This window comes from Cylas formicarius, unplaced genomic scaffold (assembly GCF_029955315.1).
Source record: "Cylas formicarius isolate icCylForm1 unplaced genomic scaffold, icCylForm1.1 PGA_scaffold_4__25_contigs__length_36172078, whole genome shotgun sequence".
Lineage (NCBI taxonomy): Eukaryota > Metazoa > Arthropoda > Insecta > Coleoptera > Brentidae > Cylas > Cylas formicarius.
This window is the reverse complement of record NW_026844334.1, coordinates 28,423,076-28,443,800: the sequence shown is the minus strand read 5'-3', so window position 1 is coordinate 28,443,800 and position 20,725 is coordinate 28,423,076. Positions and strand designations below refer to the sequence as shown.

The following is a 20,725-nucleotide window of genomic DNA, read 5'->3' as shown; positions in this document are numbered from 1 at the left end:
ACATTTCCAAAAACAGAAACAACCTCTGCGCATATACGAAAAATTAAAAGCCTTAGAAAAAAATTACTAATTTTAAAAATTTATTATCCCATTTACTTAATAATGTATTGATTTTAGAGAAGTAGTAAACGAACAAATAATAATTTTACAAGGAAACAGTTCCATCACGTATATAGGGCATTAAATGTCACTTACCATACTTATACAAAGCTCAACATTTATGAGTTTAACAACCGTAAGAAAAGAGGATTAATGAACTTTCTTGGCAGGGTATTAAGTTCATCACCGGAAATCTCGATACTAATGACATGGAAACGATTATGCAAAATGTAGAAATACTTAAGCAAAATCGACTAAATTCAATATGTAAGTTCTTTTGCTGGAAATATAATGAGTAAGTTCAAACGAAATGTAGAACTTATAAATCAAAATACCAACATTATTAGGTCCGAACTTCTCAAAGAAAATGAACAAATTAATCTAGTTTTACTTTTGCATTATCAACAAGTGCAAATAAGTAACCTTAATAATTTTTTAGAAAATCTGGTAAGACTATTTTCATTTGTGCACTTACAAACCTTACATCTCGAAATATTTAACCTCTGACGAGATAAAGGAAATTTGGAAATACCTAAAATTGCATTACCCTAAAAATGCCCTATGATCTATTAATCACATTTCTGAATTAACTATAATTTGTAAAACCGGTTTGGTAACTACGAGTGAAATGGCAATTCTTGTAATTAAAATACCTAGTTTCTAAAGAAATGTTTGCGCCTTACAAATTATGTATCCGATACCCAACAACGATTCGAAAATGTTAATTAGCCCTAGTAAATAATATTGAAATAACCTGTGGTATAAACATTGCCAAATGGTTAATTGAAGATGGTTGTGTTCGGACCAGTTGTGCATATTATCACATTTAAAAATTCTTTACTGTTCTGTGCAAAGATGTCGAAACTAGTATACGAAATCTGCTTCCAGTTCAAAAAGAACGTCTTCAAGGTTGCTGTCTGATCCAGAGCCAACAACAAAAAGCATTCCCTGGGAATAACTAATATATCCATTCAGTATCCGGAAACAACGAATCTTCAACCAAGCAACTTCATTATAAATCTACAAATGAAAAACTTAGAGGATCCAACCCTTACTCAAAAGGACCTTATAGAGCTGATAAAAATCGAAGGATTGGTTCACCAAAACCAAAAATATTACTGTTTAATTTTCTCACTATTGTGGCTAGTTCCAGCATCATGCTCTACCAATGGAGAAAACATAGACTCCTAGAGACCATCCCTGTCAAAACCCTGGAAAGGATCATCAACGAGGACGTTGAAGAATCTAAGGGAGGATATCCCTAGACCGGGCGCATCTTGCTGAATAGACACTGAATTAACGATTCAGCCATATAAATTCGACTGTCACCATTTCCCGTGTAAGATTAATGTAGTGTCAAACCCCTTCGCTGTTCACATTAATTGTTTGTTTTTAGTTTTAAGAAAAGCCCTGTTTTTTCGAAAATAAACCTTTTTTAAAACGTACTCCGTCGGTCGTGTTATTTAACTCGCGGTTATCTATTTTTTTTTAAGAAAACAATATCACTTCTCATTGGCCTTCAAAGAGCAAAAACTTCAATAAATCGAAGAAGTAGAACCTGAAGCTCAATGCGATCTGGAATCCAATCCTTAGGAATGCCCGAGCATTGCAAATCGATATCTCAAGATCTACCGAAGCAGAAAGAATCAATCGAAGTGAAACGAGTCTCGAAGCAGATGCTGAACCATCCATCGGCATAAGTACAACCTGCGCGGGAATATTTGTCTGTCTACGTTCAACATTTGAGATGAAGAAGTTTGCCATTTGTGCTAGCGAAGCGTTGGGAAGCAGTTACAAACGATGACGGCTTTTAGACCAGAATCAGAATAACAGTTCATCAAATGACCCCGAAAGCTTTAACAAATTTGGCCAATAATTAATAAATTAATTATAAAATTAATTTCTTGGACGTATTCGAATCTAAACGACCTCGCATTAGGGTCGATCGGCGACGAGAACTGGTAAACAAAATCAAAACTAAATCAGACGAACTACACAATATAAAAATAATCTGGTAAAAAAACGGCCAAAATTGTTTGACCTGTATTTCCTCAATACTAAGAAATTGCTAAATAATTAAGCATCAGGTATTCTAAATACACTAAATAAATTTTAATTAACTATGTTAGAACTATTTCTTAGGAATATCATTATTGTCGCTTATAATTCCAAATTCTTTTAATGTTCCTTTGCCTTTGACTCCCTTTATTTTATCTTTAATTTTTGCGACTGTCTGTTGTTGTCTATTTTTTAATGCATCTATTCCGAATGTGATAGCATGTGATCCGTTAAATGGCAAATTACTTTTGGTAACATTTTCATTCACTGTTTGAGATGAATCGGGTTCCTTCATAGTAGTTGAGTGTCCCACTACAATAGCAGGTACATTAGTGGATGCCTCAACTACGTTCTTATCGCCGACTGTTTCGTTCTTAGCTTCCATAGAAAATTTCGAAGCTCCAAGACGATTCTTTCCGTTGCTGCTGTAGTTGCTCTTTAATAAGGCCAGTTTCAACCGTGCTTTGTTTACCAAGTTTTCCATTTCTTCCTTCTTCGTTTTCATTTTTTCGATGCCATTGATATCGACAGGTGGAAAATCGTTTCGAGCTTGAAGGCGTAATCTGGGATTGGCATTTATTTTAAGCTCTTTAATACGCCTTTCAAAGTCCTTCAATCTATAAGCACAATTTAATTAAAATTCATTAAAAATGATGACAAAATCAAATCAATTCACAAGTGAAAAAAGTAAGTTTTCTTTCAAAGGTGAAGAAAAATAGGCAAGCTTCACTACAATGTTTTCATTGGATTTGTTTTTTGAAAAAAGGGAGTTTTGTTGTTCTACTCCCTTCTCTAAAATACAACTAAGCACCGATCTAGCGTGCGGAAAGTGTTGTTTTACCACGTCAGTTTCGTTTCCCATGAATCCGAGTCACTTCAGATATTTTCGGAAATATTACCACACGGCTCATGTTTGTCAATTCTGACGGTGATGTCAATGAATGTATTACAAACTAAGTAAACTAAACTAAACTAAAATGTTTTGTAAAAATATACCCAAAAACTAACGATAGTAGAAAAAGCATAGTATGCAACACGTTTGGTAAACGTTTTAGGCCACTCATTCATTAAGCATTCGCTCGGCTAATTTTAAGTATTAAGGGCACACACGCATCCGCTCGTGCCCAATAAATTCGTGACTCAAATGCGGTTTGCAATACTTGTTGCATAATATACTATTAGCATACAAGTAATGTTTTTTTTTTGTCCGGCCACTCTAGTAAAAATAGCTATTGCTACTAATTTTGAGTTTCAGTGTAGACATTACTGACATATTTGTTTCATGAAAAATGCCAATACAGTGGTTATTTTAATACATTTTGAAATGTCCTGAGAAATTCAATAAATTTAGTTTTGGGGTTAGTTTTGTGTGGGATACTACTGGCACAATGTAATTTGCAAAATAATCTAAATATCTTGGGCCCTATGGAATAATTAGGTAGATTGTCAAAACCGGAATTATTTTGCCGGTCAATGACAAACTTTTGCGTTTGTTTTTCATATACCTTGTTTAATTGTACTGTTCAACCAAAATGTATGATATAAGTAAGTATAAGCTTATAACTTGAAGAGGATTTAAACATTTTTAACTTACAGCTGTCAGTTTTGGAGACTTTGAAATTTTTAAGTGGTGAAAGATAAAAAGTAATTTTCGTTTTTTTGCATCCCGAAGCAAAAATAATGGTTTTAAATTTGATAAACATTTTTTAAAATGAAAATCACCAACGAATATCCTAGAAATAGTAGGGAAAGCACTAGGAATCAGTTTAAAGACTGTCCAGAAAATTATGCATGAATAAAGAAATAATATAATGCTAAAGTGTAAACGAAGAAAGCCAATGACTTAGCAAATATGGGAAAATGGAAGTTCATAATGATGTTAGATTATAAACTAAATCCAGTTTTGAAAGAATTTCTAAAAAACGTTTCTTTCTCAAAATTTAAATATTAAGTCTTGATATTAAAAACAACCACAGAGCTTTATATATTTTTGAGATGCTCCTGACGAACTCAATCGTATTATCTAAAAATATACAGGGTGACCCATTTATAAAAAAATAAGTTTGCCTTATTTCTCTAAAATAATTAAGGACAGAAAATATTTAGTATGCCACTGCGCAAAAAGCTGATAACAAATCTGGTTTCTACTTTTCCAATGAGCTTTATAATAACCAAGATACGAGAAGTTTCCGAAAATGGAATGCTTCCAAATACATCTCTTATCTCAAAAATCAAAAGGGTCATGAAATTTGTCGCAGTGTCGCCTGTACAGGGTGGTCGTAATTAGAGTGTTTTAACAGAAAAAACATATTTCTGAACTAAATAAAGCAAACTTCACTTACATCTCAAGAATTTGATTTTTCAGAAACATTTATTGGTTAAAATAGCCGGCGTTTTTCATTCGTTTTTCGGCGTTTTTTCTTCATCCCTTTTAAAAATTGGCCATAACTTTTTAATTTATAAAAATTTTGGATTCGGATAAAACCATTAGAGTGACATTTTTAAGGCAAATGCAGTTGCGTACTCAGATTTTTTCTACAGTTCTCCGTTTTCTCATAAATGAATACTAATTTTAAATGTTCGTGTCGAGCTCTTTTTAGCCATATAGATTTGTTGGAATCTGTGATGAAAAAAGGCGGAAATATAGGGCATTTTTGGATTATGTATTAGCAAGCCGTGTACATACCCGTTAATGTCAGCTAAGGACGCGGCACCAACCAGACAAGCGAAAATTTCGAATTTTATAAAATAATTAAACCAATTTTAGAAGTTTTAAAACGTCGAGGCAAAATCAAAACCACTTCAATAAAAAACAGGAAATCCAGGAATTGGATATAATTATAGAAGTATTGGAAAATCCAACTAAATCCTCCCGGGCACTAGCTGACGCAACAAATGCTGGAAAAACTAAAGTTATGATACCAGATACCAGAAAAGTCCACCAATAGATAAAGGGGATGTCGGTATGATTAGGAATTTTCCCAGGTGGATTTGTGGGTCCTTATTTTTTTAATGAAAATGTGATGGCGGATGGTTATATAAATATTTTGAGAACATGTGTTGTTGAAGAATTTGGACAATGTTGGATTGAAATTAGAGGCCCCATTCTAGTGGCCTACGAGATGCGATTTGACTCTTCTAGATTTTTTTATGAGGAAGATTAAAAGTAAAGTAAAGATAAAATTTTCCAAACCAAAGCGGAGTTAGAGGAAGTCACTCGAGAAGCGTTTGCTTCCATGAATCTTACAGAGTAAGTGAATAGTTGCCATTCAGTACGAAAAAGATGCATACAGTGTATTGAAGAGGGCGGCCCCCAATTTGAACATTTACTTTAAAATATTTCAATGTAATTAATGTAAAAGTTTGAATTTTAATATTTTGTATTCTAATATTTATTATGATTTGCTTATTAAATTAAAATAACTATAAGTTTGGTTTTTGAATAACCAAAAATGTTAAAATTAAATATTAAAAATAATATCTAAAATTAAAATTAAAATATTAAATGGTTCTTAGGTTTCATATTTTTCACTTAAGTTATTTTTTAAATTGGCCTTGTCTTTTTTAAGGTTCCAGTGTTTATTAAATTATTTTAAAAGTTTCTAATCTTTTTGAACATATTATGCATGGCCTACTAATAAATATACAAAAAATGCATTATATTTCTGCCTTTCCTCATCATAAATACCAACAAATCTATATAACTGAAAAGGACCCGACAAGGGCATTTTTTGAGACCATAGCCAACTATGATTGCCATATAAAATAAGAACGTTGTATTAATTTATGAGAAAACGGAGAACTGTAGAAAAAATTCCATTAGAAAAAATACGGTCTAATTGTATGAATAAATCGGAAAACACAGAGACTAGGAAAATGTTGTAAAAGTACAAATATACCAGAGGGAGATACAGTTTTATTATTTTACGCATTGTTGCGATAGATACATAACATTATTTTTAGAAAAATTATATCACAGGTAACCTTAAACCTTTTGAAAAAACAAAGTAGCCCCAAAATTATCAATTCCGTAATTATGATGATATAAATCTTGAACAACTTCACTCGGACACAATACAGTTACAATGGAATTTAATTTTTAATACTGAAAATATAGCCCGCAAATTAAAAATTCTAAATAATAATATAATTTATTTGATCAATCACTATAGTCCGTGGAAAACCGATAATATTAAAGTTTAAATGAAAAAAAGGCAGTTTGCGCATCTAAAATATATTAAAAATGAAACGCCAGCTAGATATCAAGCCTACAAGGAACCTAGTACTAAGTAGTAAGCATGCACTTATTAGGAAGAAGATTTCTTACTTTAAAGAACTTGCGGCAATTTAAGGAAAGGATTTTTAGGACGAGGCAAAACGACTTACTTAATCTTTATCGAAACAAAAGTACTTAATAAGTATTTCGAATCGTGCACTAAAATGGTTAATACAACTGAAATGTGCATCCAAATATTATATATAATCTAAATTTTAGTTTAATTAGAAAAGATGAATTTTTACAGAGTGTTAACAGAACAGAAGACGGCATTTCTAGAAAAGGTGTCAAGCTCTGTCTTCCATACTCTGTGAATCCTTTAATAAATATTATTAAAGCTGTATCTTGGCTAATTATTTTCATAATTTTTGGAAATAGGTCATTAAAAAACCAGTAGCTAAAATATGAAACCCCAGTGAGCCAAAAAATCTAAGGCGAACCAGTATACTTCCAGTTTTTTTCAAAAATAATAGAGGCACATCTACCAACAAATGTATACTTTTGTAAATTTGCCCAAAAACATTAATTCGATGAGGGTGTAAATCACATTTTAGTACAACTAGCAGTCATTTAATTTATTGAATGACATGCGCCGCAATGAAGATAGGAAGGAAGCAACCTATTTGGCGCTTTTCGATTTTAGTAAAGCTTTCCACACCATTAATCACAATATTTTGTTGGAAAAATTTCATTATTTCGGTTTCTCAGCTGAATCTGTTAAGTCCATATCTGCGCAATAGATCGCATTGTGTTGAAGTCAGAAATCAAATTAATCTAGAAAAATCTAACTGTAGCTCAATTACCACTGGAGTGCCTGAAGGTTCGATTTTAGGACATTTATCGTTTAGTCTTTATGTAGAAGATGTATGAAATATTCAGTGAAGCAACAATATGCCGATGATTCCCAAATTTATAATTCTTTTCCAACTTAAAACGTTCTCCAATAAACTTCGATCTTGACTTGAATCGTGTATCTGTCTAACCTATAGACAATAACTTCAAATACAATACATCTAACGTTTGTGTTCTTCTATTTGGTAATAATGTGACGCATAGTTCACCAACTCGATATATGTAAGATACAGTAAGGTGTGCGTAATAACTTCACCATGACGAAACAAGGCAGCCCAATGTGACTTGTAGGGACCGGCTGCGAGGGACAGTACCGTGCGGCAATCAGTAGCGATCAACGCGCGAAATAATTATAATACGGTATGACAGATAAGTGAAAACAAATTTCGTTGGAGAAGTAGTCGTCTATTTTTATAAAAATAATAAAAATATTGACGATAAAATAACGGGGAGTTTTGAAACTTCTATAAATGATGGATTTTTACCCATCGTTACCGAGGCTAAGAATTTAGGAGTAATTACTGATAAATTTTATGCTTCTTATCACATATTAATAACAAACCAAAAATTGCTTATATGCGTTTAAAATAGCTGTACGATTTAAAAAAAAATGCCCGCTACCACTAAATACTATTTGTGCGGTAATCTGATCTTGTTTTTGTTTGATGACGCGGATGTCGTTTATCGGAGCTCACTAAATACTTGCACAGCTCATGCTATACAGAAAGTTCCAAACTCTTATTTGCGTTTTTCTTAGAATATCCCATTTCGTAATCATATATTTAAATAGCAATCATATACTGAATATGACTAATGGCATGGCACTAGAAATGTTAATGACTTCAGGGTTCCTAAGCACAGAACGGCTGCTTTTCAAAAATCATGCAGTTCGAATTTAGAAATTCTTGCCCGGTCATATGAGGGGCCTCTCAGTTACACAATTTGCCTCTCGCATTTCATTTTTATCGATTTGATAAATACAGGGTTGCGCCACACGTGCTTGAAGCTTGTGCGACCGGTTTCTATAAATGAGGCTCAATCCTTTTTGCCACTGTTATTGTTTTTCACTAAATTGTAATTTATTAATAATACTATACAGCTTGACAAATAAATAAATAATGTTACTGCGTGTTACGTTTGTGGTCTGATGTGGATTAGTCGCCACCACTGTTTTGGAACTAGGATAATGAACAAAGAGTGCGCAAAAAGTATCGTAATTTTTCATTACGTTTAAATCCAGTGTAATAGCTTGTTATGCAATTCTCAAAGAGAACCTCCGTTTTTTAGTGACGACTAAACACGACAACTACTTCTGCCTTCTTTGGCAAAACGAAAATCTCAGACTATAAACTTAATAACTACAGAAAACCATTTACAAGAAGTGGTCATAGTTTTCAATATCCCTTCATCGGCAAAAGATTTACAATTCCTTTATACAAGCCAATCCGAAAATTACTATCAGTTCTTTTTATGTACTAAGTAATTTGGTTGATCGAGTCTCGCAGTCGTGTTGTCAAAACTAACCCACATTTCCTGCATTAACACAATATTCATCTAGCGTTTTTCATCAGAATCATTTGCGATTGTATAAGTAGGAAAAGAAGCAGAAAAACTAACAAAATGTGTCAGTTGTTACGACTCAAGTGCCAGCCCAGCTTCTCTTCTTCAACTCATATTCTTCAGCTGTAATAGACGAATGTTAGCTTGCGTTGCGCAAAAATGTACTCTAATTTTCATGGTCCAAGTTGTTTAAATGCCGTCGAGGGGAACGATTTTGCATTTTGGGATGGTTTTTTAGTGCAAAGTTTCAGAACAAAAATTTTAAAATTTGAATTAGAGAAGAGTTATTGCATTAAGAAATAAATTATTTTATTTGTAAAATTTCGTTCGTTTTAAAAGTGTAACTTTCTAACTTTTCCATTATTTATTGGGGCGGATATGAGCTATTGATTCAAACAAATATTTGAATTTTTCGTATTCTTGCTCAGCATTTCACAATATGAATTTGATTTTGAATAAACTTTATAACATAAATGTAGAATTCAAAGTGTCAATTAAAACTTCACGAATGATATACATATACAAGATCTAAAAAGTTTGCCAAACGTGTTGCATACTATACTTTTTCTACGATCGTTAGTTTTGGGGTACATTTTTGAAAAACAACATGAATACATTGACTGACATAGCCGTCAGAATTCAAACCGTGTGGTAAAATCCCCGAAAACACCCGATTGCTCCCAAACCCGTGCGGTAATATCCCGGAAATGACCGAAGCGGCTCGGATCTGTGAGACAAGAAACTCATGTGGTAAAGTGACACTTTCTGCACGCACGATCGGTGAATAATTGGGTATATTACAGAAAGGAGTAGAAGCTATTTTACTTTCATTATATGCCTTACCTCAGAGTCCCTTGTTTTAAATTAGTTCGTGCTGAAGATTTCCATTTTGATTTTATAGATTCTAAATTTAGTGGTTTTGTGAGTGCTCGAATATCCATTTTTGTCGCGGGTTTTTGTTCCGATGATTTCTTCTTCTGCAAAACGTAATCATTTAAAATATCTCTTTTTTGTCTGCCAAACTGAACATCTAATGAAACTGACTTTTGCTCTCCTTGGTCAGTTTTTATCAGTAGTGATTCTACTAAACAATATTTCGTAGCTGAAAATAAGAAGTTTAATTACAAAACAATTTGTATCATAGATGTACCTGCTTTACTAACAATAAATAAATAATAAATAAATAATTTTTTTTAATGATTTGACAAAGAACTTCCACAGCGAATTGAAATCGGTTCGCATTCTACTCTGTACCTCTTTATATATTGTTTGAAGGGAGCGGAGCTAACGGAGGGGCAAGAACATTGTCTCGGATGACTTATTTCCGTATTGGTCGCGGTTAAAATTGTTAGGTTGCTTGTAGATTTCTAAAGATTCTAGAACTTTCCGTTGGTAGAAGAACTGATTACATGCTAGAATTCTAGTTTTATCGAAGAAAATTTGAAATCCGGTTTCGTGATTGTGTTCGGCAACTACTGACGAGTTTATTTGTCCTAGCCTTAAGGCTCTTTCATGTTCTTTGAGCCTAGTTGATATTTTTCGTCCATCCAATGTATTCTTTGCCGCATATGCATGGAACGCTGTAAACTCCTGACATCTCAAATGGAATTTTGTCTTTGACGGATTGAAGATGTTGAGAGATTTTTGGACAAGAGGTAAATCTGGTTTTGACGTTATATTTCTTTAGAACTTTTGATATATGGTCAATGATGTTTTGAATATAAGGAAGGACAACAGTTGCAAGTGTGGGATTGCTTTCGGTTTCATTGCTATTGGGAGGTTGTGGTGAAATGTATTTTGTGATGGAACGCTTAATATCTCTTATGTGGAAATTATTGGATAGAAGAGCACATGTAAGGTATTTCAATTCTGGGTTCAGTGACTCGCCTAAACAGTTTCATTACAGATAACCGATGATTTTTGGGCCAGATGGTGATGTAACAATGTATTAAGGTATCGGTCTGTGCGCGTAGGTTTTCTGTAAACAGAATGATAATCAGTCTGATTAGAATATACATTTCTACTTCAATGGTGTATAGAGTTTAAATGTTTCTTTTCAACAACCAACGCAGGAGGAATCCAGAATTTTGTAAATAATTTTAATGATTTCAAGTTGGAATTGGCGATATCTATCCATTTTTGCCTTTGGTATATATTTGGCATTAATTACCTTATTTTAGTCGCACTAAAATTTAAAAAATACAGCAAAAAAAAAACGAATATTAAAAATGTTAACGGAAAAATAGATAAATGTCATTTGTTAATGGAAATAACCCACTTTCTCGAAATTAGCAAGGTAAAAAAGGTGACTTGCTATGAATATGCAAAATTGCAAAAATGCATGACGGCGAAACATGGCGAAAAAAATCGAACTCTACAGAAACGTCCTTATTTTGACTGTTTCACATTTTGTATCGCCTAACTTAAATATTTTCAATTTTTATTGTTATTATGTATATAATCTCATGGATATACAATATAGAACAACATATATTGAGTGAAACATAGTTCCACTTGATTTAAATTTCACGGAAAGAAATTGTAAATGTTGTTTTATTTTTTCCACTGCAGAGCTGAATTTAAAATAATTACATTAATATTAAAAACATTGGACTGAACGTCAGAAAAATTCGCATATCAACATTTTTCTAAATTTCATTACGGAGTATTTCTCACGACATGATCGAGTCAATTAAAAATCTATCTAAAAATACGTGTTTTGATATGAAGTGCTATAAACGAAAAAAAAAAGCAAGGAAAATAAAAATAACTTTTGGGAAACTAAAAACAAATAAGTAAATCGGCCAAAACATAATACTGGAATTTTCGAATTTTTGTAATGGCCACCAAGGGGTGCAATTCTGTCTTGAATTTTAAAACTCGGCTTCTACAAGAACTTCTGTTGTTAAGTGTCTTAAAGTACGTACTATTTTAAAGTGAAGATAAATTCAAATCTGACATAATCGCAAAAAAGAGCAAATGCTAAGATTCGAGTTTTTTTTAATGTCATTAGAGAGCCAAATAAGCATCCAATAACCCAGTTAAAACCGCCTCTCAAGTTCTTTATTCTAACCTACAATATGAATTAAAGAACTAAAAAAAGGTTGTATTTTAGGAAAAAATCTACTTTACTAGTTGCTATTGATGTCTAATTATTGCGAATTTACTAAATAATATGAAAACGCATGATTTATAATACCAAATAATATTTAAAATCAAAATAAGATGTTAATGTTTTTTACTTTTTATATAATTTCTGCTAATTAAAAAATTACAAATATTTAGTATTATCACTTATTTTTTCATTAAACATTAGAATTAATCACCCAATCATTTGTTGGGATTAATTAATTTCATTAACTATCGACCCACAACCAAAATGTAGAAACCATTAAAAAAGTGAATTAAACATCCTATTTCTGATTGCCATAAAAACAAATCTTGTTTGTGTCTGACCAAATGCGTCTTTTATCTCGTTCTCAGATGCTTGTCAAATCTTGATAGACTACCATGGTAATCATTTTAAGTTTGTTAAATATTTATTGCATTGAAATTGTCTTATTTAAACTCATTGTATTTAAAAGAAATCGATGCATAAAGAATGAGGAAAAATATTTAATAATTCAATACACATTTTACTACTTTAAATACTTCGATAACGAAAAAATTTTTTTAGTGTTTAACAATTGATTAGTTTGACTTGAGTTGACTTAACCGAATTATTAATTAAAGAATGAATGATATTACTAAATATTTCAAAACGTCTCGGCATGTGAAAACGTAGAAATGTCGGAGCAATATGGCGCTCTTCAAATGTGTTATAGTAATAAAAACACAATAACATTTTATTTTGATTTTAAATATCATTTGGCATCTTAAATATTAAATTGGCGTTTTACCCGTCAAGTGAAAAATTTTCCCAAAATCCAACTTTTCTTAGGTCTTAAGTACTTTTATTCACATTTTAGGTTAGGATAAAGATATTGAGATGCGGTTTTCACTGGGTTGTTGGTTGTCTGTTTAATGACGTTAAAACTAATACCTTTGCATTTTTTAAAAGAATTGTTCATTTTGCAATTATATCAGAAAATTCCACCTAAGGAATCACAACCGCATCACTCATAGCACGATGGATAGTTAAGGAAAAGTCCTTTTTAACGGTTCCAAGTTTATTAAATGCATAAACAGCATTGAAAAATATTTGAAATTTTGTCAGCTTTAAGATTGTAAATATTTTAACTATTTAATTTTTGTTTAAATAAAGTTTTTTAAATCCAAGATAATAATTGCCTCTCCTGGTGACCATCTTACTTAAAAAAATATTTTTTTCTAGGATCGTCCATTTCCCTAATGTCGTACCTCGTTGGCTTTACAGAAACACCCTGTACGTAGCGTGATTCGGGTTTCGAGACCCAAAATTAAATATGTGATAGATTTCATCATTTTAAGAAAAAAAAAATATATGAACATGACTATCTCCACCAGTAACGAAGGTACAGGGATCAAAGTTTTGTAATCTTGAAATATTATCATTTTAAAGATTTTTGAAATCTACAGGATGATATGTTTTTGGTAGTACAGGCTTCTTTATCCTCTCCTTTCCAAAACGTTTTAGTAGTACGCATCTGACAGTTTCTAGTTAGCACATTGGGTGGCTCGCTCAATTTGCATTTTTTTTCGGGGAAACCAAACTAACAACTAACATTTTTTAGAACGAATACGTTTATTCATCTCGAAAACGGTTTTGTTTCTCGAAAAAAAAAATCAAATTTAAATTGAACGAGGCACCCAATTTGCTAACTGAAGGATGTCAGGAGGGAGATAAAGAAGCCTCTAGAGCCAGAAATGTATTACCGTGTGGATTTATTATTTTTTTCAATGATGATCGTCTGGTATTAATCACGCCAAATTTCAAGTTGGTATCTTTAAAAGTTAGCAAGATATTTTATTGAAAAGAAAAAATTGTGGTACCCCCGGTAACTTTCCACTGATCGATCGGACGCATGTTTATATGGACTTCTTAGCATAAAATGATGAGATCTGTCACCCATTTCAGTTTGTGCCTTAAACACTGAATCACCATGTATGATTTGGAATTAAGTTATATATATATATATATATATATATATATATATATATATATATATATATATATATATATATATATATATATATATATATATATATATATATATATATATATATATATATATATATATATATATATATATATATATATATATATTATATTAAACTTTAATCTTACCGGCAAAAAGCAGAAAAAATATCACGTTGGCCATATCAATTTTTGGATCCCGCTGCACTGTATGTGGCGAACTGACATGGAAACTTGATTAAATGTTTGGAAACAAAATTGCGCTGATTCGTCACTACGACACCAATAACTTATTATTAAATAAAGTGTGTTTAGCACCGCATAAAATGTGTTTTGATATTAATTCAATCTGCGGAATTAGCTGATGTGAAAAGTAAAATGTTACGGAAAGGTTTAATAAAAAAAAATAATTTTCTTAAGAGAGATCTTATCGCCATAAAAAACTAAAGCCAAATTCAAACCGAAAACTGCGTACATAACGGATGTCCCAAATTGCAATGTCCAAGACTTATTTAAGGGTGACTTTGTATGAGGTTGCCTATTTGGCTATTGACCATGAAGGCATAGAAGAAAAAAAAATCGGGCACTACACTACACTTGTAGTCACTACTGTCACTTTGCGAATTGTTGTATAAATAATATAAATCGATTATCGAGTTAACTAACACAAAAGTTATTCAATAAAAATTTTATCAAAAACATTTTTTCATCATTTTGTGAAAAATATCCATAATTTTGAGTTAAACGAATAATTTTAGAAATTTGAGACCGTTAGGGTTAGATAATAAAAAGAATCATCTAATAAAAAATCCCATTTTCATATTTTTTTTTTTTGAATTTTGTAAATAACAAACTATTTTTATAAATTTAATTTGCTGACTATAAATATTTTCTACATTATTTAGTAAAAAAAACGTAATTATATAACAATGACAATAAGAAATAACTAACTGCATTTATTTATTTCGGGCAGACCAATTATAGAGGAACGCGACTTAGAAACAAAGAACAATTACATTTGGCGGAGGTACTCAAACAACGCTAAAATAACAAATAACACTATTGAAAAAATATATAACCCTAAGGACCGATAAGAAAGTCGAATACGCGAAGAGCAATCTCAATAATAAGTTATTTAAAGGCTCTTAAATTTGTATTAAGCATCTTAAATTAGTATTAAGTAAGTCAATACAGCTATCACTTTTGACAATATTATTATATAATCTCATGCAACGTATAAGAGGAGATTTAGAAAGACAATGAATTGTGAAATTAAGTTCGTTCCGAAGGCTAGCTAAAAAAGCTAAAAAGAATATGGTTGACACAAAACTCCGAATTGATAGATTATAAGGTCATCAACGTACTAGTTTAGAAAACAAATTCCTATATCATATAAAAATAAAACATAGGTGAGAAACCCAAGTGTGAACTCAAGAAGTCACACCCAAGCAAGCCGATCATATTCCATAACATACATAGTTCGATCTTGCAAACAATTTGTTTGAAGGGATTTTTCACAATAGCAGTGTTTTATCCGATGTACAAAGGTTTTATTACTTAGAAACTTCTCTTAAAGGCGAACCGAAAAATATAATTAGTTATTGAACTCCCACAAATGCCAATTACGGCACTGCTAGGGCTCTCCTGGAAAGACATTACCAAAACCAAAAAAGTTATCATTAATTGACATTTAAAAGAAATAATAGATTTAACTACAACAAACAAGGAATCTCACGAATCTTGAAGACATCTTTCACACATATTATTTAAAAACTACAGGTCTTTAGAATTATTAGGTGAAAATGTGTTATATTTTGGTCTAAAAACTGCATAATTAATAAAGTGACTTGAAAAGTTTACCGAAAATATTACATACTATACTTTTTCTACGACCGTTAGTTTTTGAATTGAGTTTTAGAATTGACAAACGTCAAAATTCAAGGTGTGGGAAATATCTCCGAAAACATCCGATTGCTCCCAAACCCGTGCGGTAAAATCCCGGAAATGTCCGAACTGACTCGGATCCGTGGGAAACGAAACTGATGTGCACGCTAGATCGGTGTGTAATTAGGTATTTTAAAGACAGGAATAGAAAAACGTTTTTATTTAAATACTGTCACGTATGATACAGCGTGGGTGTAGAATATCCCGATTGTTTTGAAATATGTGTGTTGGTAAAGTAAACAGATGGCGCTAATGTACAGCTCATTCTTGAAGCCTGGACATTCCGTTATAAAGTATAACAAAAAGACGTAAACTCTCTTGGTTATTTTCGCTCTCTGTTTTTATCTTCCTCTCATTTTCAATCGTCACGTAAAATTTAAAGGAACTGACCGGCGTCGAAGAATTGTGTATTAAGTTTTCTCTGTTTTCCAATAAAGTTATATTCTGCAGAACCAGTGCCTCATGATTATACTTTTTATAATACTTTGAAGAAACTGGCACCTATTTTTGGTCTTGTCGACCCAGGATATTATTAGGAATCGGCAGATAAAAAATCCTTAAAAACAGCGGTCAAGTCAGTCAAGTAAAGTCTAGCTTGACAGGATTCAAAAAAATTCCTTGAAGCTCTAGATCTCCAAGCTACTGACAAACACAAATTAAATGAGTTAAATTCGAGATTAGAAAGGGCGCATCCACTATTTGATAAATTTTCACGTATGAGAATGATATAGAATACGTCCTTGAAAGTAATGAAGATATTGGTATATCGGTTGCAGACCAGCAAGCCGAATATATCGAAAGAAAACTAAGCAAAACTATTTGAAGCCGCATATTTCGCTGGAATTTCCAATGCAACAACTATTAATTCAGATTCGCAAATAAATAATCCACAAAACTTAGGGTTTGCCTTTTCAATAAAGTTACCGGAATTAAAGTTACCAAAATTTCCGGGACCATTTAACAAATATTTAGAATATCGCGATGCATTTTAGATAAAAATCCGTCACTGGATACGCTACAAAAATTCTACTAATTACACGCAAATTATGTTTCGGAAGTACAGAAACTTCTTTTTAAAAACGTTTATTTAGAATATAGGTCTTATTTCTAGACGTACAGAATATTAACTGACTATGTATTTGTTACAATTCTTAAGCTAAACTCAAAATGACGATATCTTAATTACTATTGAAGATAAGCCTGTTTACTTATGGGGTCCTTTGGATTATGTGTCATCATACAGGACTGGCTTGGGCCTATAACTCCTCCCTCCTGAAGAATTTTCAACGTCCTCGTTGATTATGTTTTGAAGAGTTTTCCTAGATATTGAGTTACGAATATGTTTTCTATAAATTATTACATTGCGAATTACAATAATAAAAATAATACAAGTTGTTATAGAGTAATGAGTTACAGTTTCAGTATTAAAATTTTTATATTCAATTGGCTCTAGTAAATCGTCTTGTATTTTTATTGGCTCCTTCAGATGGTTTAGTTGAAACGTATAATTTTATTAGCATTTGGTGGAGAACCAAATATGGAACTTAGTTTGTTGAATTTGACACTAAGGTTATAAACAATATTCGAAAATCTTTTAGTTCCTATGATAATATCGCAATCACTTTGAATTATATTACAATTATCTATATATTGTTTTGAAATAGAATTGCAATTTTCTATTATTTCTATAGCATTCGTGGTACAGTGTAATAAGTTCTGATTTTGAGTAAAAATTACAACATCGTAATTATTAATTACTTTAGCATACATACAATTTTTAAGACTACAAGAGTTAATAATTTCCTTTTCACAAAGCCATTGATTATTAACGTTTTTACATTCTTCGAACCAAGAGTCATTACACATATATTTACTTGGTGGTAGCAAGACTAGTTTGTTGTTCGAAGGAATCGGGTAAACAATATTTAATGTACATAAGTCTTTTGTGAATAATGGTATCTTAATTAAAATTGCCCTATTGTTTGCTTTAGGGGCCACAACTGATAAGAACAATAATGAAATTTCATAAAGGTCCAAATTTGTTTGAAATCACTCAAATTAAATATTCCAATGTCCAGTTTAATAATGATAGCGAAAGTAATTACGTTTACTAATTTATTTATATAAGAATCAACTATGAATATTTGGAGAGAATGATCTTGTATTTGTATAGATAAGTCTAACAGATTGCAAACATTACTAATTGCTGTTTTCAGTATTTGACTATTATTATAAACAACTAAAATGTCGTGATGAAGCTTTTCCGTAATATGTCCAGCAAATGAACTTAATTGATTTATTTTATGCATCGTTTTAATTTCATTAAATTTTAAATTTTCCAAAGAACTGTTAATATCGCTTAAGTCGTTTTGATCTAAATTACCTGTTCTAAATTTTATTAAAGAGCCTAAAAAGTTAAATAAACCTTTTCGTTTTCTCTCATTATTTTCAGCATGCTTTATTTTATATGAATTGTTAAATGCATTATTAAGTTGATTAAATGAGTTTTATAGTTGAAATCTTAAATTGTAGTTGTTAGGAAATGATTTTGTTAAATGATTTTCTATAATTAATTGGTTAATATATAGGTTAGTTAAAGTATTTCGAATGGTACTTAGATTAAATGAAATATACATTGTATGGTAAGTTTCTAAAACTAAACTGTGCCCAATTCCTTCTGCGTAATACCCATTATTCGGTAATGGCAGGATTTTCATTGGTCGAACTTGGACCAGCATCACAAGCCTGTAAAGAAGGATTTTTTCTTAATCTTTTAATTTTTCGTAAATGTACCCTTGTATGCTTGTTGGTTTTTAATTGTCCTTCTAAAATATTTTTATTTCTTTTTGTCACTTTAATAGGAATATAAGCAGTGAGAGCTTTGTTTCGACGATCGCTTTTTTTATAAATAATTTGATTCTTAGTAATTTCAGGTAATAAATCAGGGTTCGGATTTTGTTTTTCGGTCCTAGATTTTTGCTTCTCATAAGTTTTTTCATAAATTTTCTGATGAAAGATATTCACTTCTTGCTTACGTTTTTCGTTAAATTGTTCATATATCGTTATGTCATTATTAATATTTGGTTCGTTATAATATGGACCATAAAGTATATTAAAAGGAGATAAGCCTGTAGAATACTTTGATTGTAATTTAAAACAACCGATCTCATCAAATTGTCTACGGTTTCCTCAGGATCTTTAAGTTTTAATATTTTTAATTTCTCTATTAATGTCGAATGTAATCGTTCAACAGGACTATTCGATGTAGAATTATTAGTGGTTGTATAATGAATATCTATATTAAATAAATTACAAAATTCTTTAAAAACATTATTTTTAAATTCAGAACCATTATCAGTTGAGGCGGTATTGTGATGTGATATGAAATGTCTCAATTTACTCAGTATTGTAGTTGCATTCTTGTCTTTAACGTAATATACTTGTGCATATTTACTAAATGAGTCCAATATAGTGAGAAACATTGTTTGGGAAAATTGGAAGATATCTAAATGAATAGTCTTAAATGGTTTTTCCGCAAGAAGGGGACCTTCATATGGGATTTTATAAGGGTTTCGTTCATATTTATTTTGTAGGCAAATTTCGCATTTATTTATTATGGCGGTAATATGGTCTTTGAGTTTGGGCTAATAGTATTTTTCTTTTAACTGATTATAAGTTTCAGTTATACCGTTATGATTATTTTTATGATAATTTTCGATTAGTTCATGTTGTACTTGTGGGTCTGTAAGGTCTTGTAGATATTTGTATGAAATACAGATTTTTTACATTATTAGAAAGTTGTGTTTTTATTAGTTTTTTGAATACAACTTCGAATTCTTGATCTTTAATATAAACGGTTGTAAGATAATTCTTTTATTACTTGTAATAAATACTCATTTTCATTTTCCTTGGGAATCTGTACAAATATATGAAGTTTCTCAAATGGTCTGGTAATGTATTTCTTAAAATGTTGTCCATGCATTAAAATAAGTCGTCGGGATGCGTAGTTTACGGGTGATTCGGATATGGGTAACCTTTTACCATCTGGTTCTCTATTAGAATGTAATGACGTTTGCGATAAATTATCTTCTTGGGAGATTTCTCGTTCTCGAAATCTTGCAAATTAGCAGTGTCACGTGATGTGTTGGGTGCAAGAGAATCAGTTTCGTTGAAATTAACTTCTATGCGTGACAGAGCATCCGCTACAGTATTTTCTTTACCGTTTTTGTATTTTACGTCAAAATCAAATTCCTCGAGTTTTAGACGCCATCTTACTAATCGCGAATTGGGTTCTTTTAGTTTTGATAGCCAAAGTAGTGGATTGTGGTCTGTTTCTACGGTACATCTTTTTCCATACAAATAGGGCCTGAAATGTTTTGCTGAATCTAATATAGCAAGTAATTCCTTCTCTGTCGTCGAATAATTTTTTTCTGCAGAGTTCAATGTTCTTGAATAATATGCTACGGGATGATCTTCCTGAGATAAAACACTTCCTATTACTTGGTTAGATGCGTCTGTAGTTAATTTAAAGTTCTTTGAAAAATCAGGATATACTAAGACTGGCGAATTAGTAATTATTTCTTTACATTTCTTAAATGCTTCAATATAATCGGATGGTCAGGTTTTATTATACTTCCTTTTCGAAGACATTTGGTTAATGGAAATGTGATTTTTGAAAAATTCTTTATAAATCTCCGATAGTATCCAATTAAGCGTAAAAATGCTTTAATTTCCTTCTGCGATTTCGTTATTGGATAATTCCTAATAACGCTTATTTTCGAAGGGTTAGGTTTTATTCCTTCAGGAGTTATAATATGACC

General features: G+C 31.3%; 1 protein-coding gene across 1 annotated transcript in view; it reads right to left on the bottom strand.

Moving 5' to 3' along the window:
- Positions 1-2,230: 2,230 nt before the first annotated feature.
- Positions 2,231-20,725, bottom strand: part of LOC132701429 (uncharacterized) — a 29,518-nt gene continuing 11,023 nt past the window's right edge. The window contains exons 2-4 of the mRNA XM_060669309.1: positions 14,112-14,182; positions 9,689-9,947; positions 2,231-2,774 (exon numbers count right to left, since the gene is read on the bottom strand). Coding sequence (XP_060525292.1) covers positions 2,231-2,774; positions 9,689-9,947; positions 14,112-14,182 — 874 coding nt within the window. The remainder of the gene's footprint in view (positions 2,775-9,688; positions 9,948-14,111; positions 14,183-20,725) is intronic.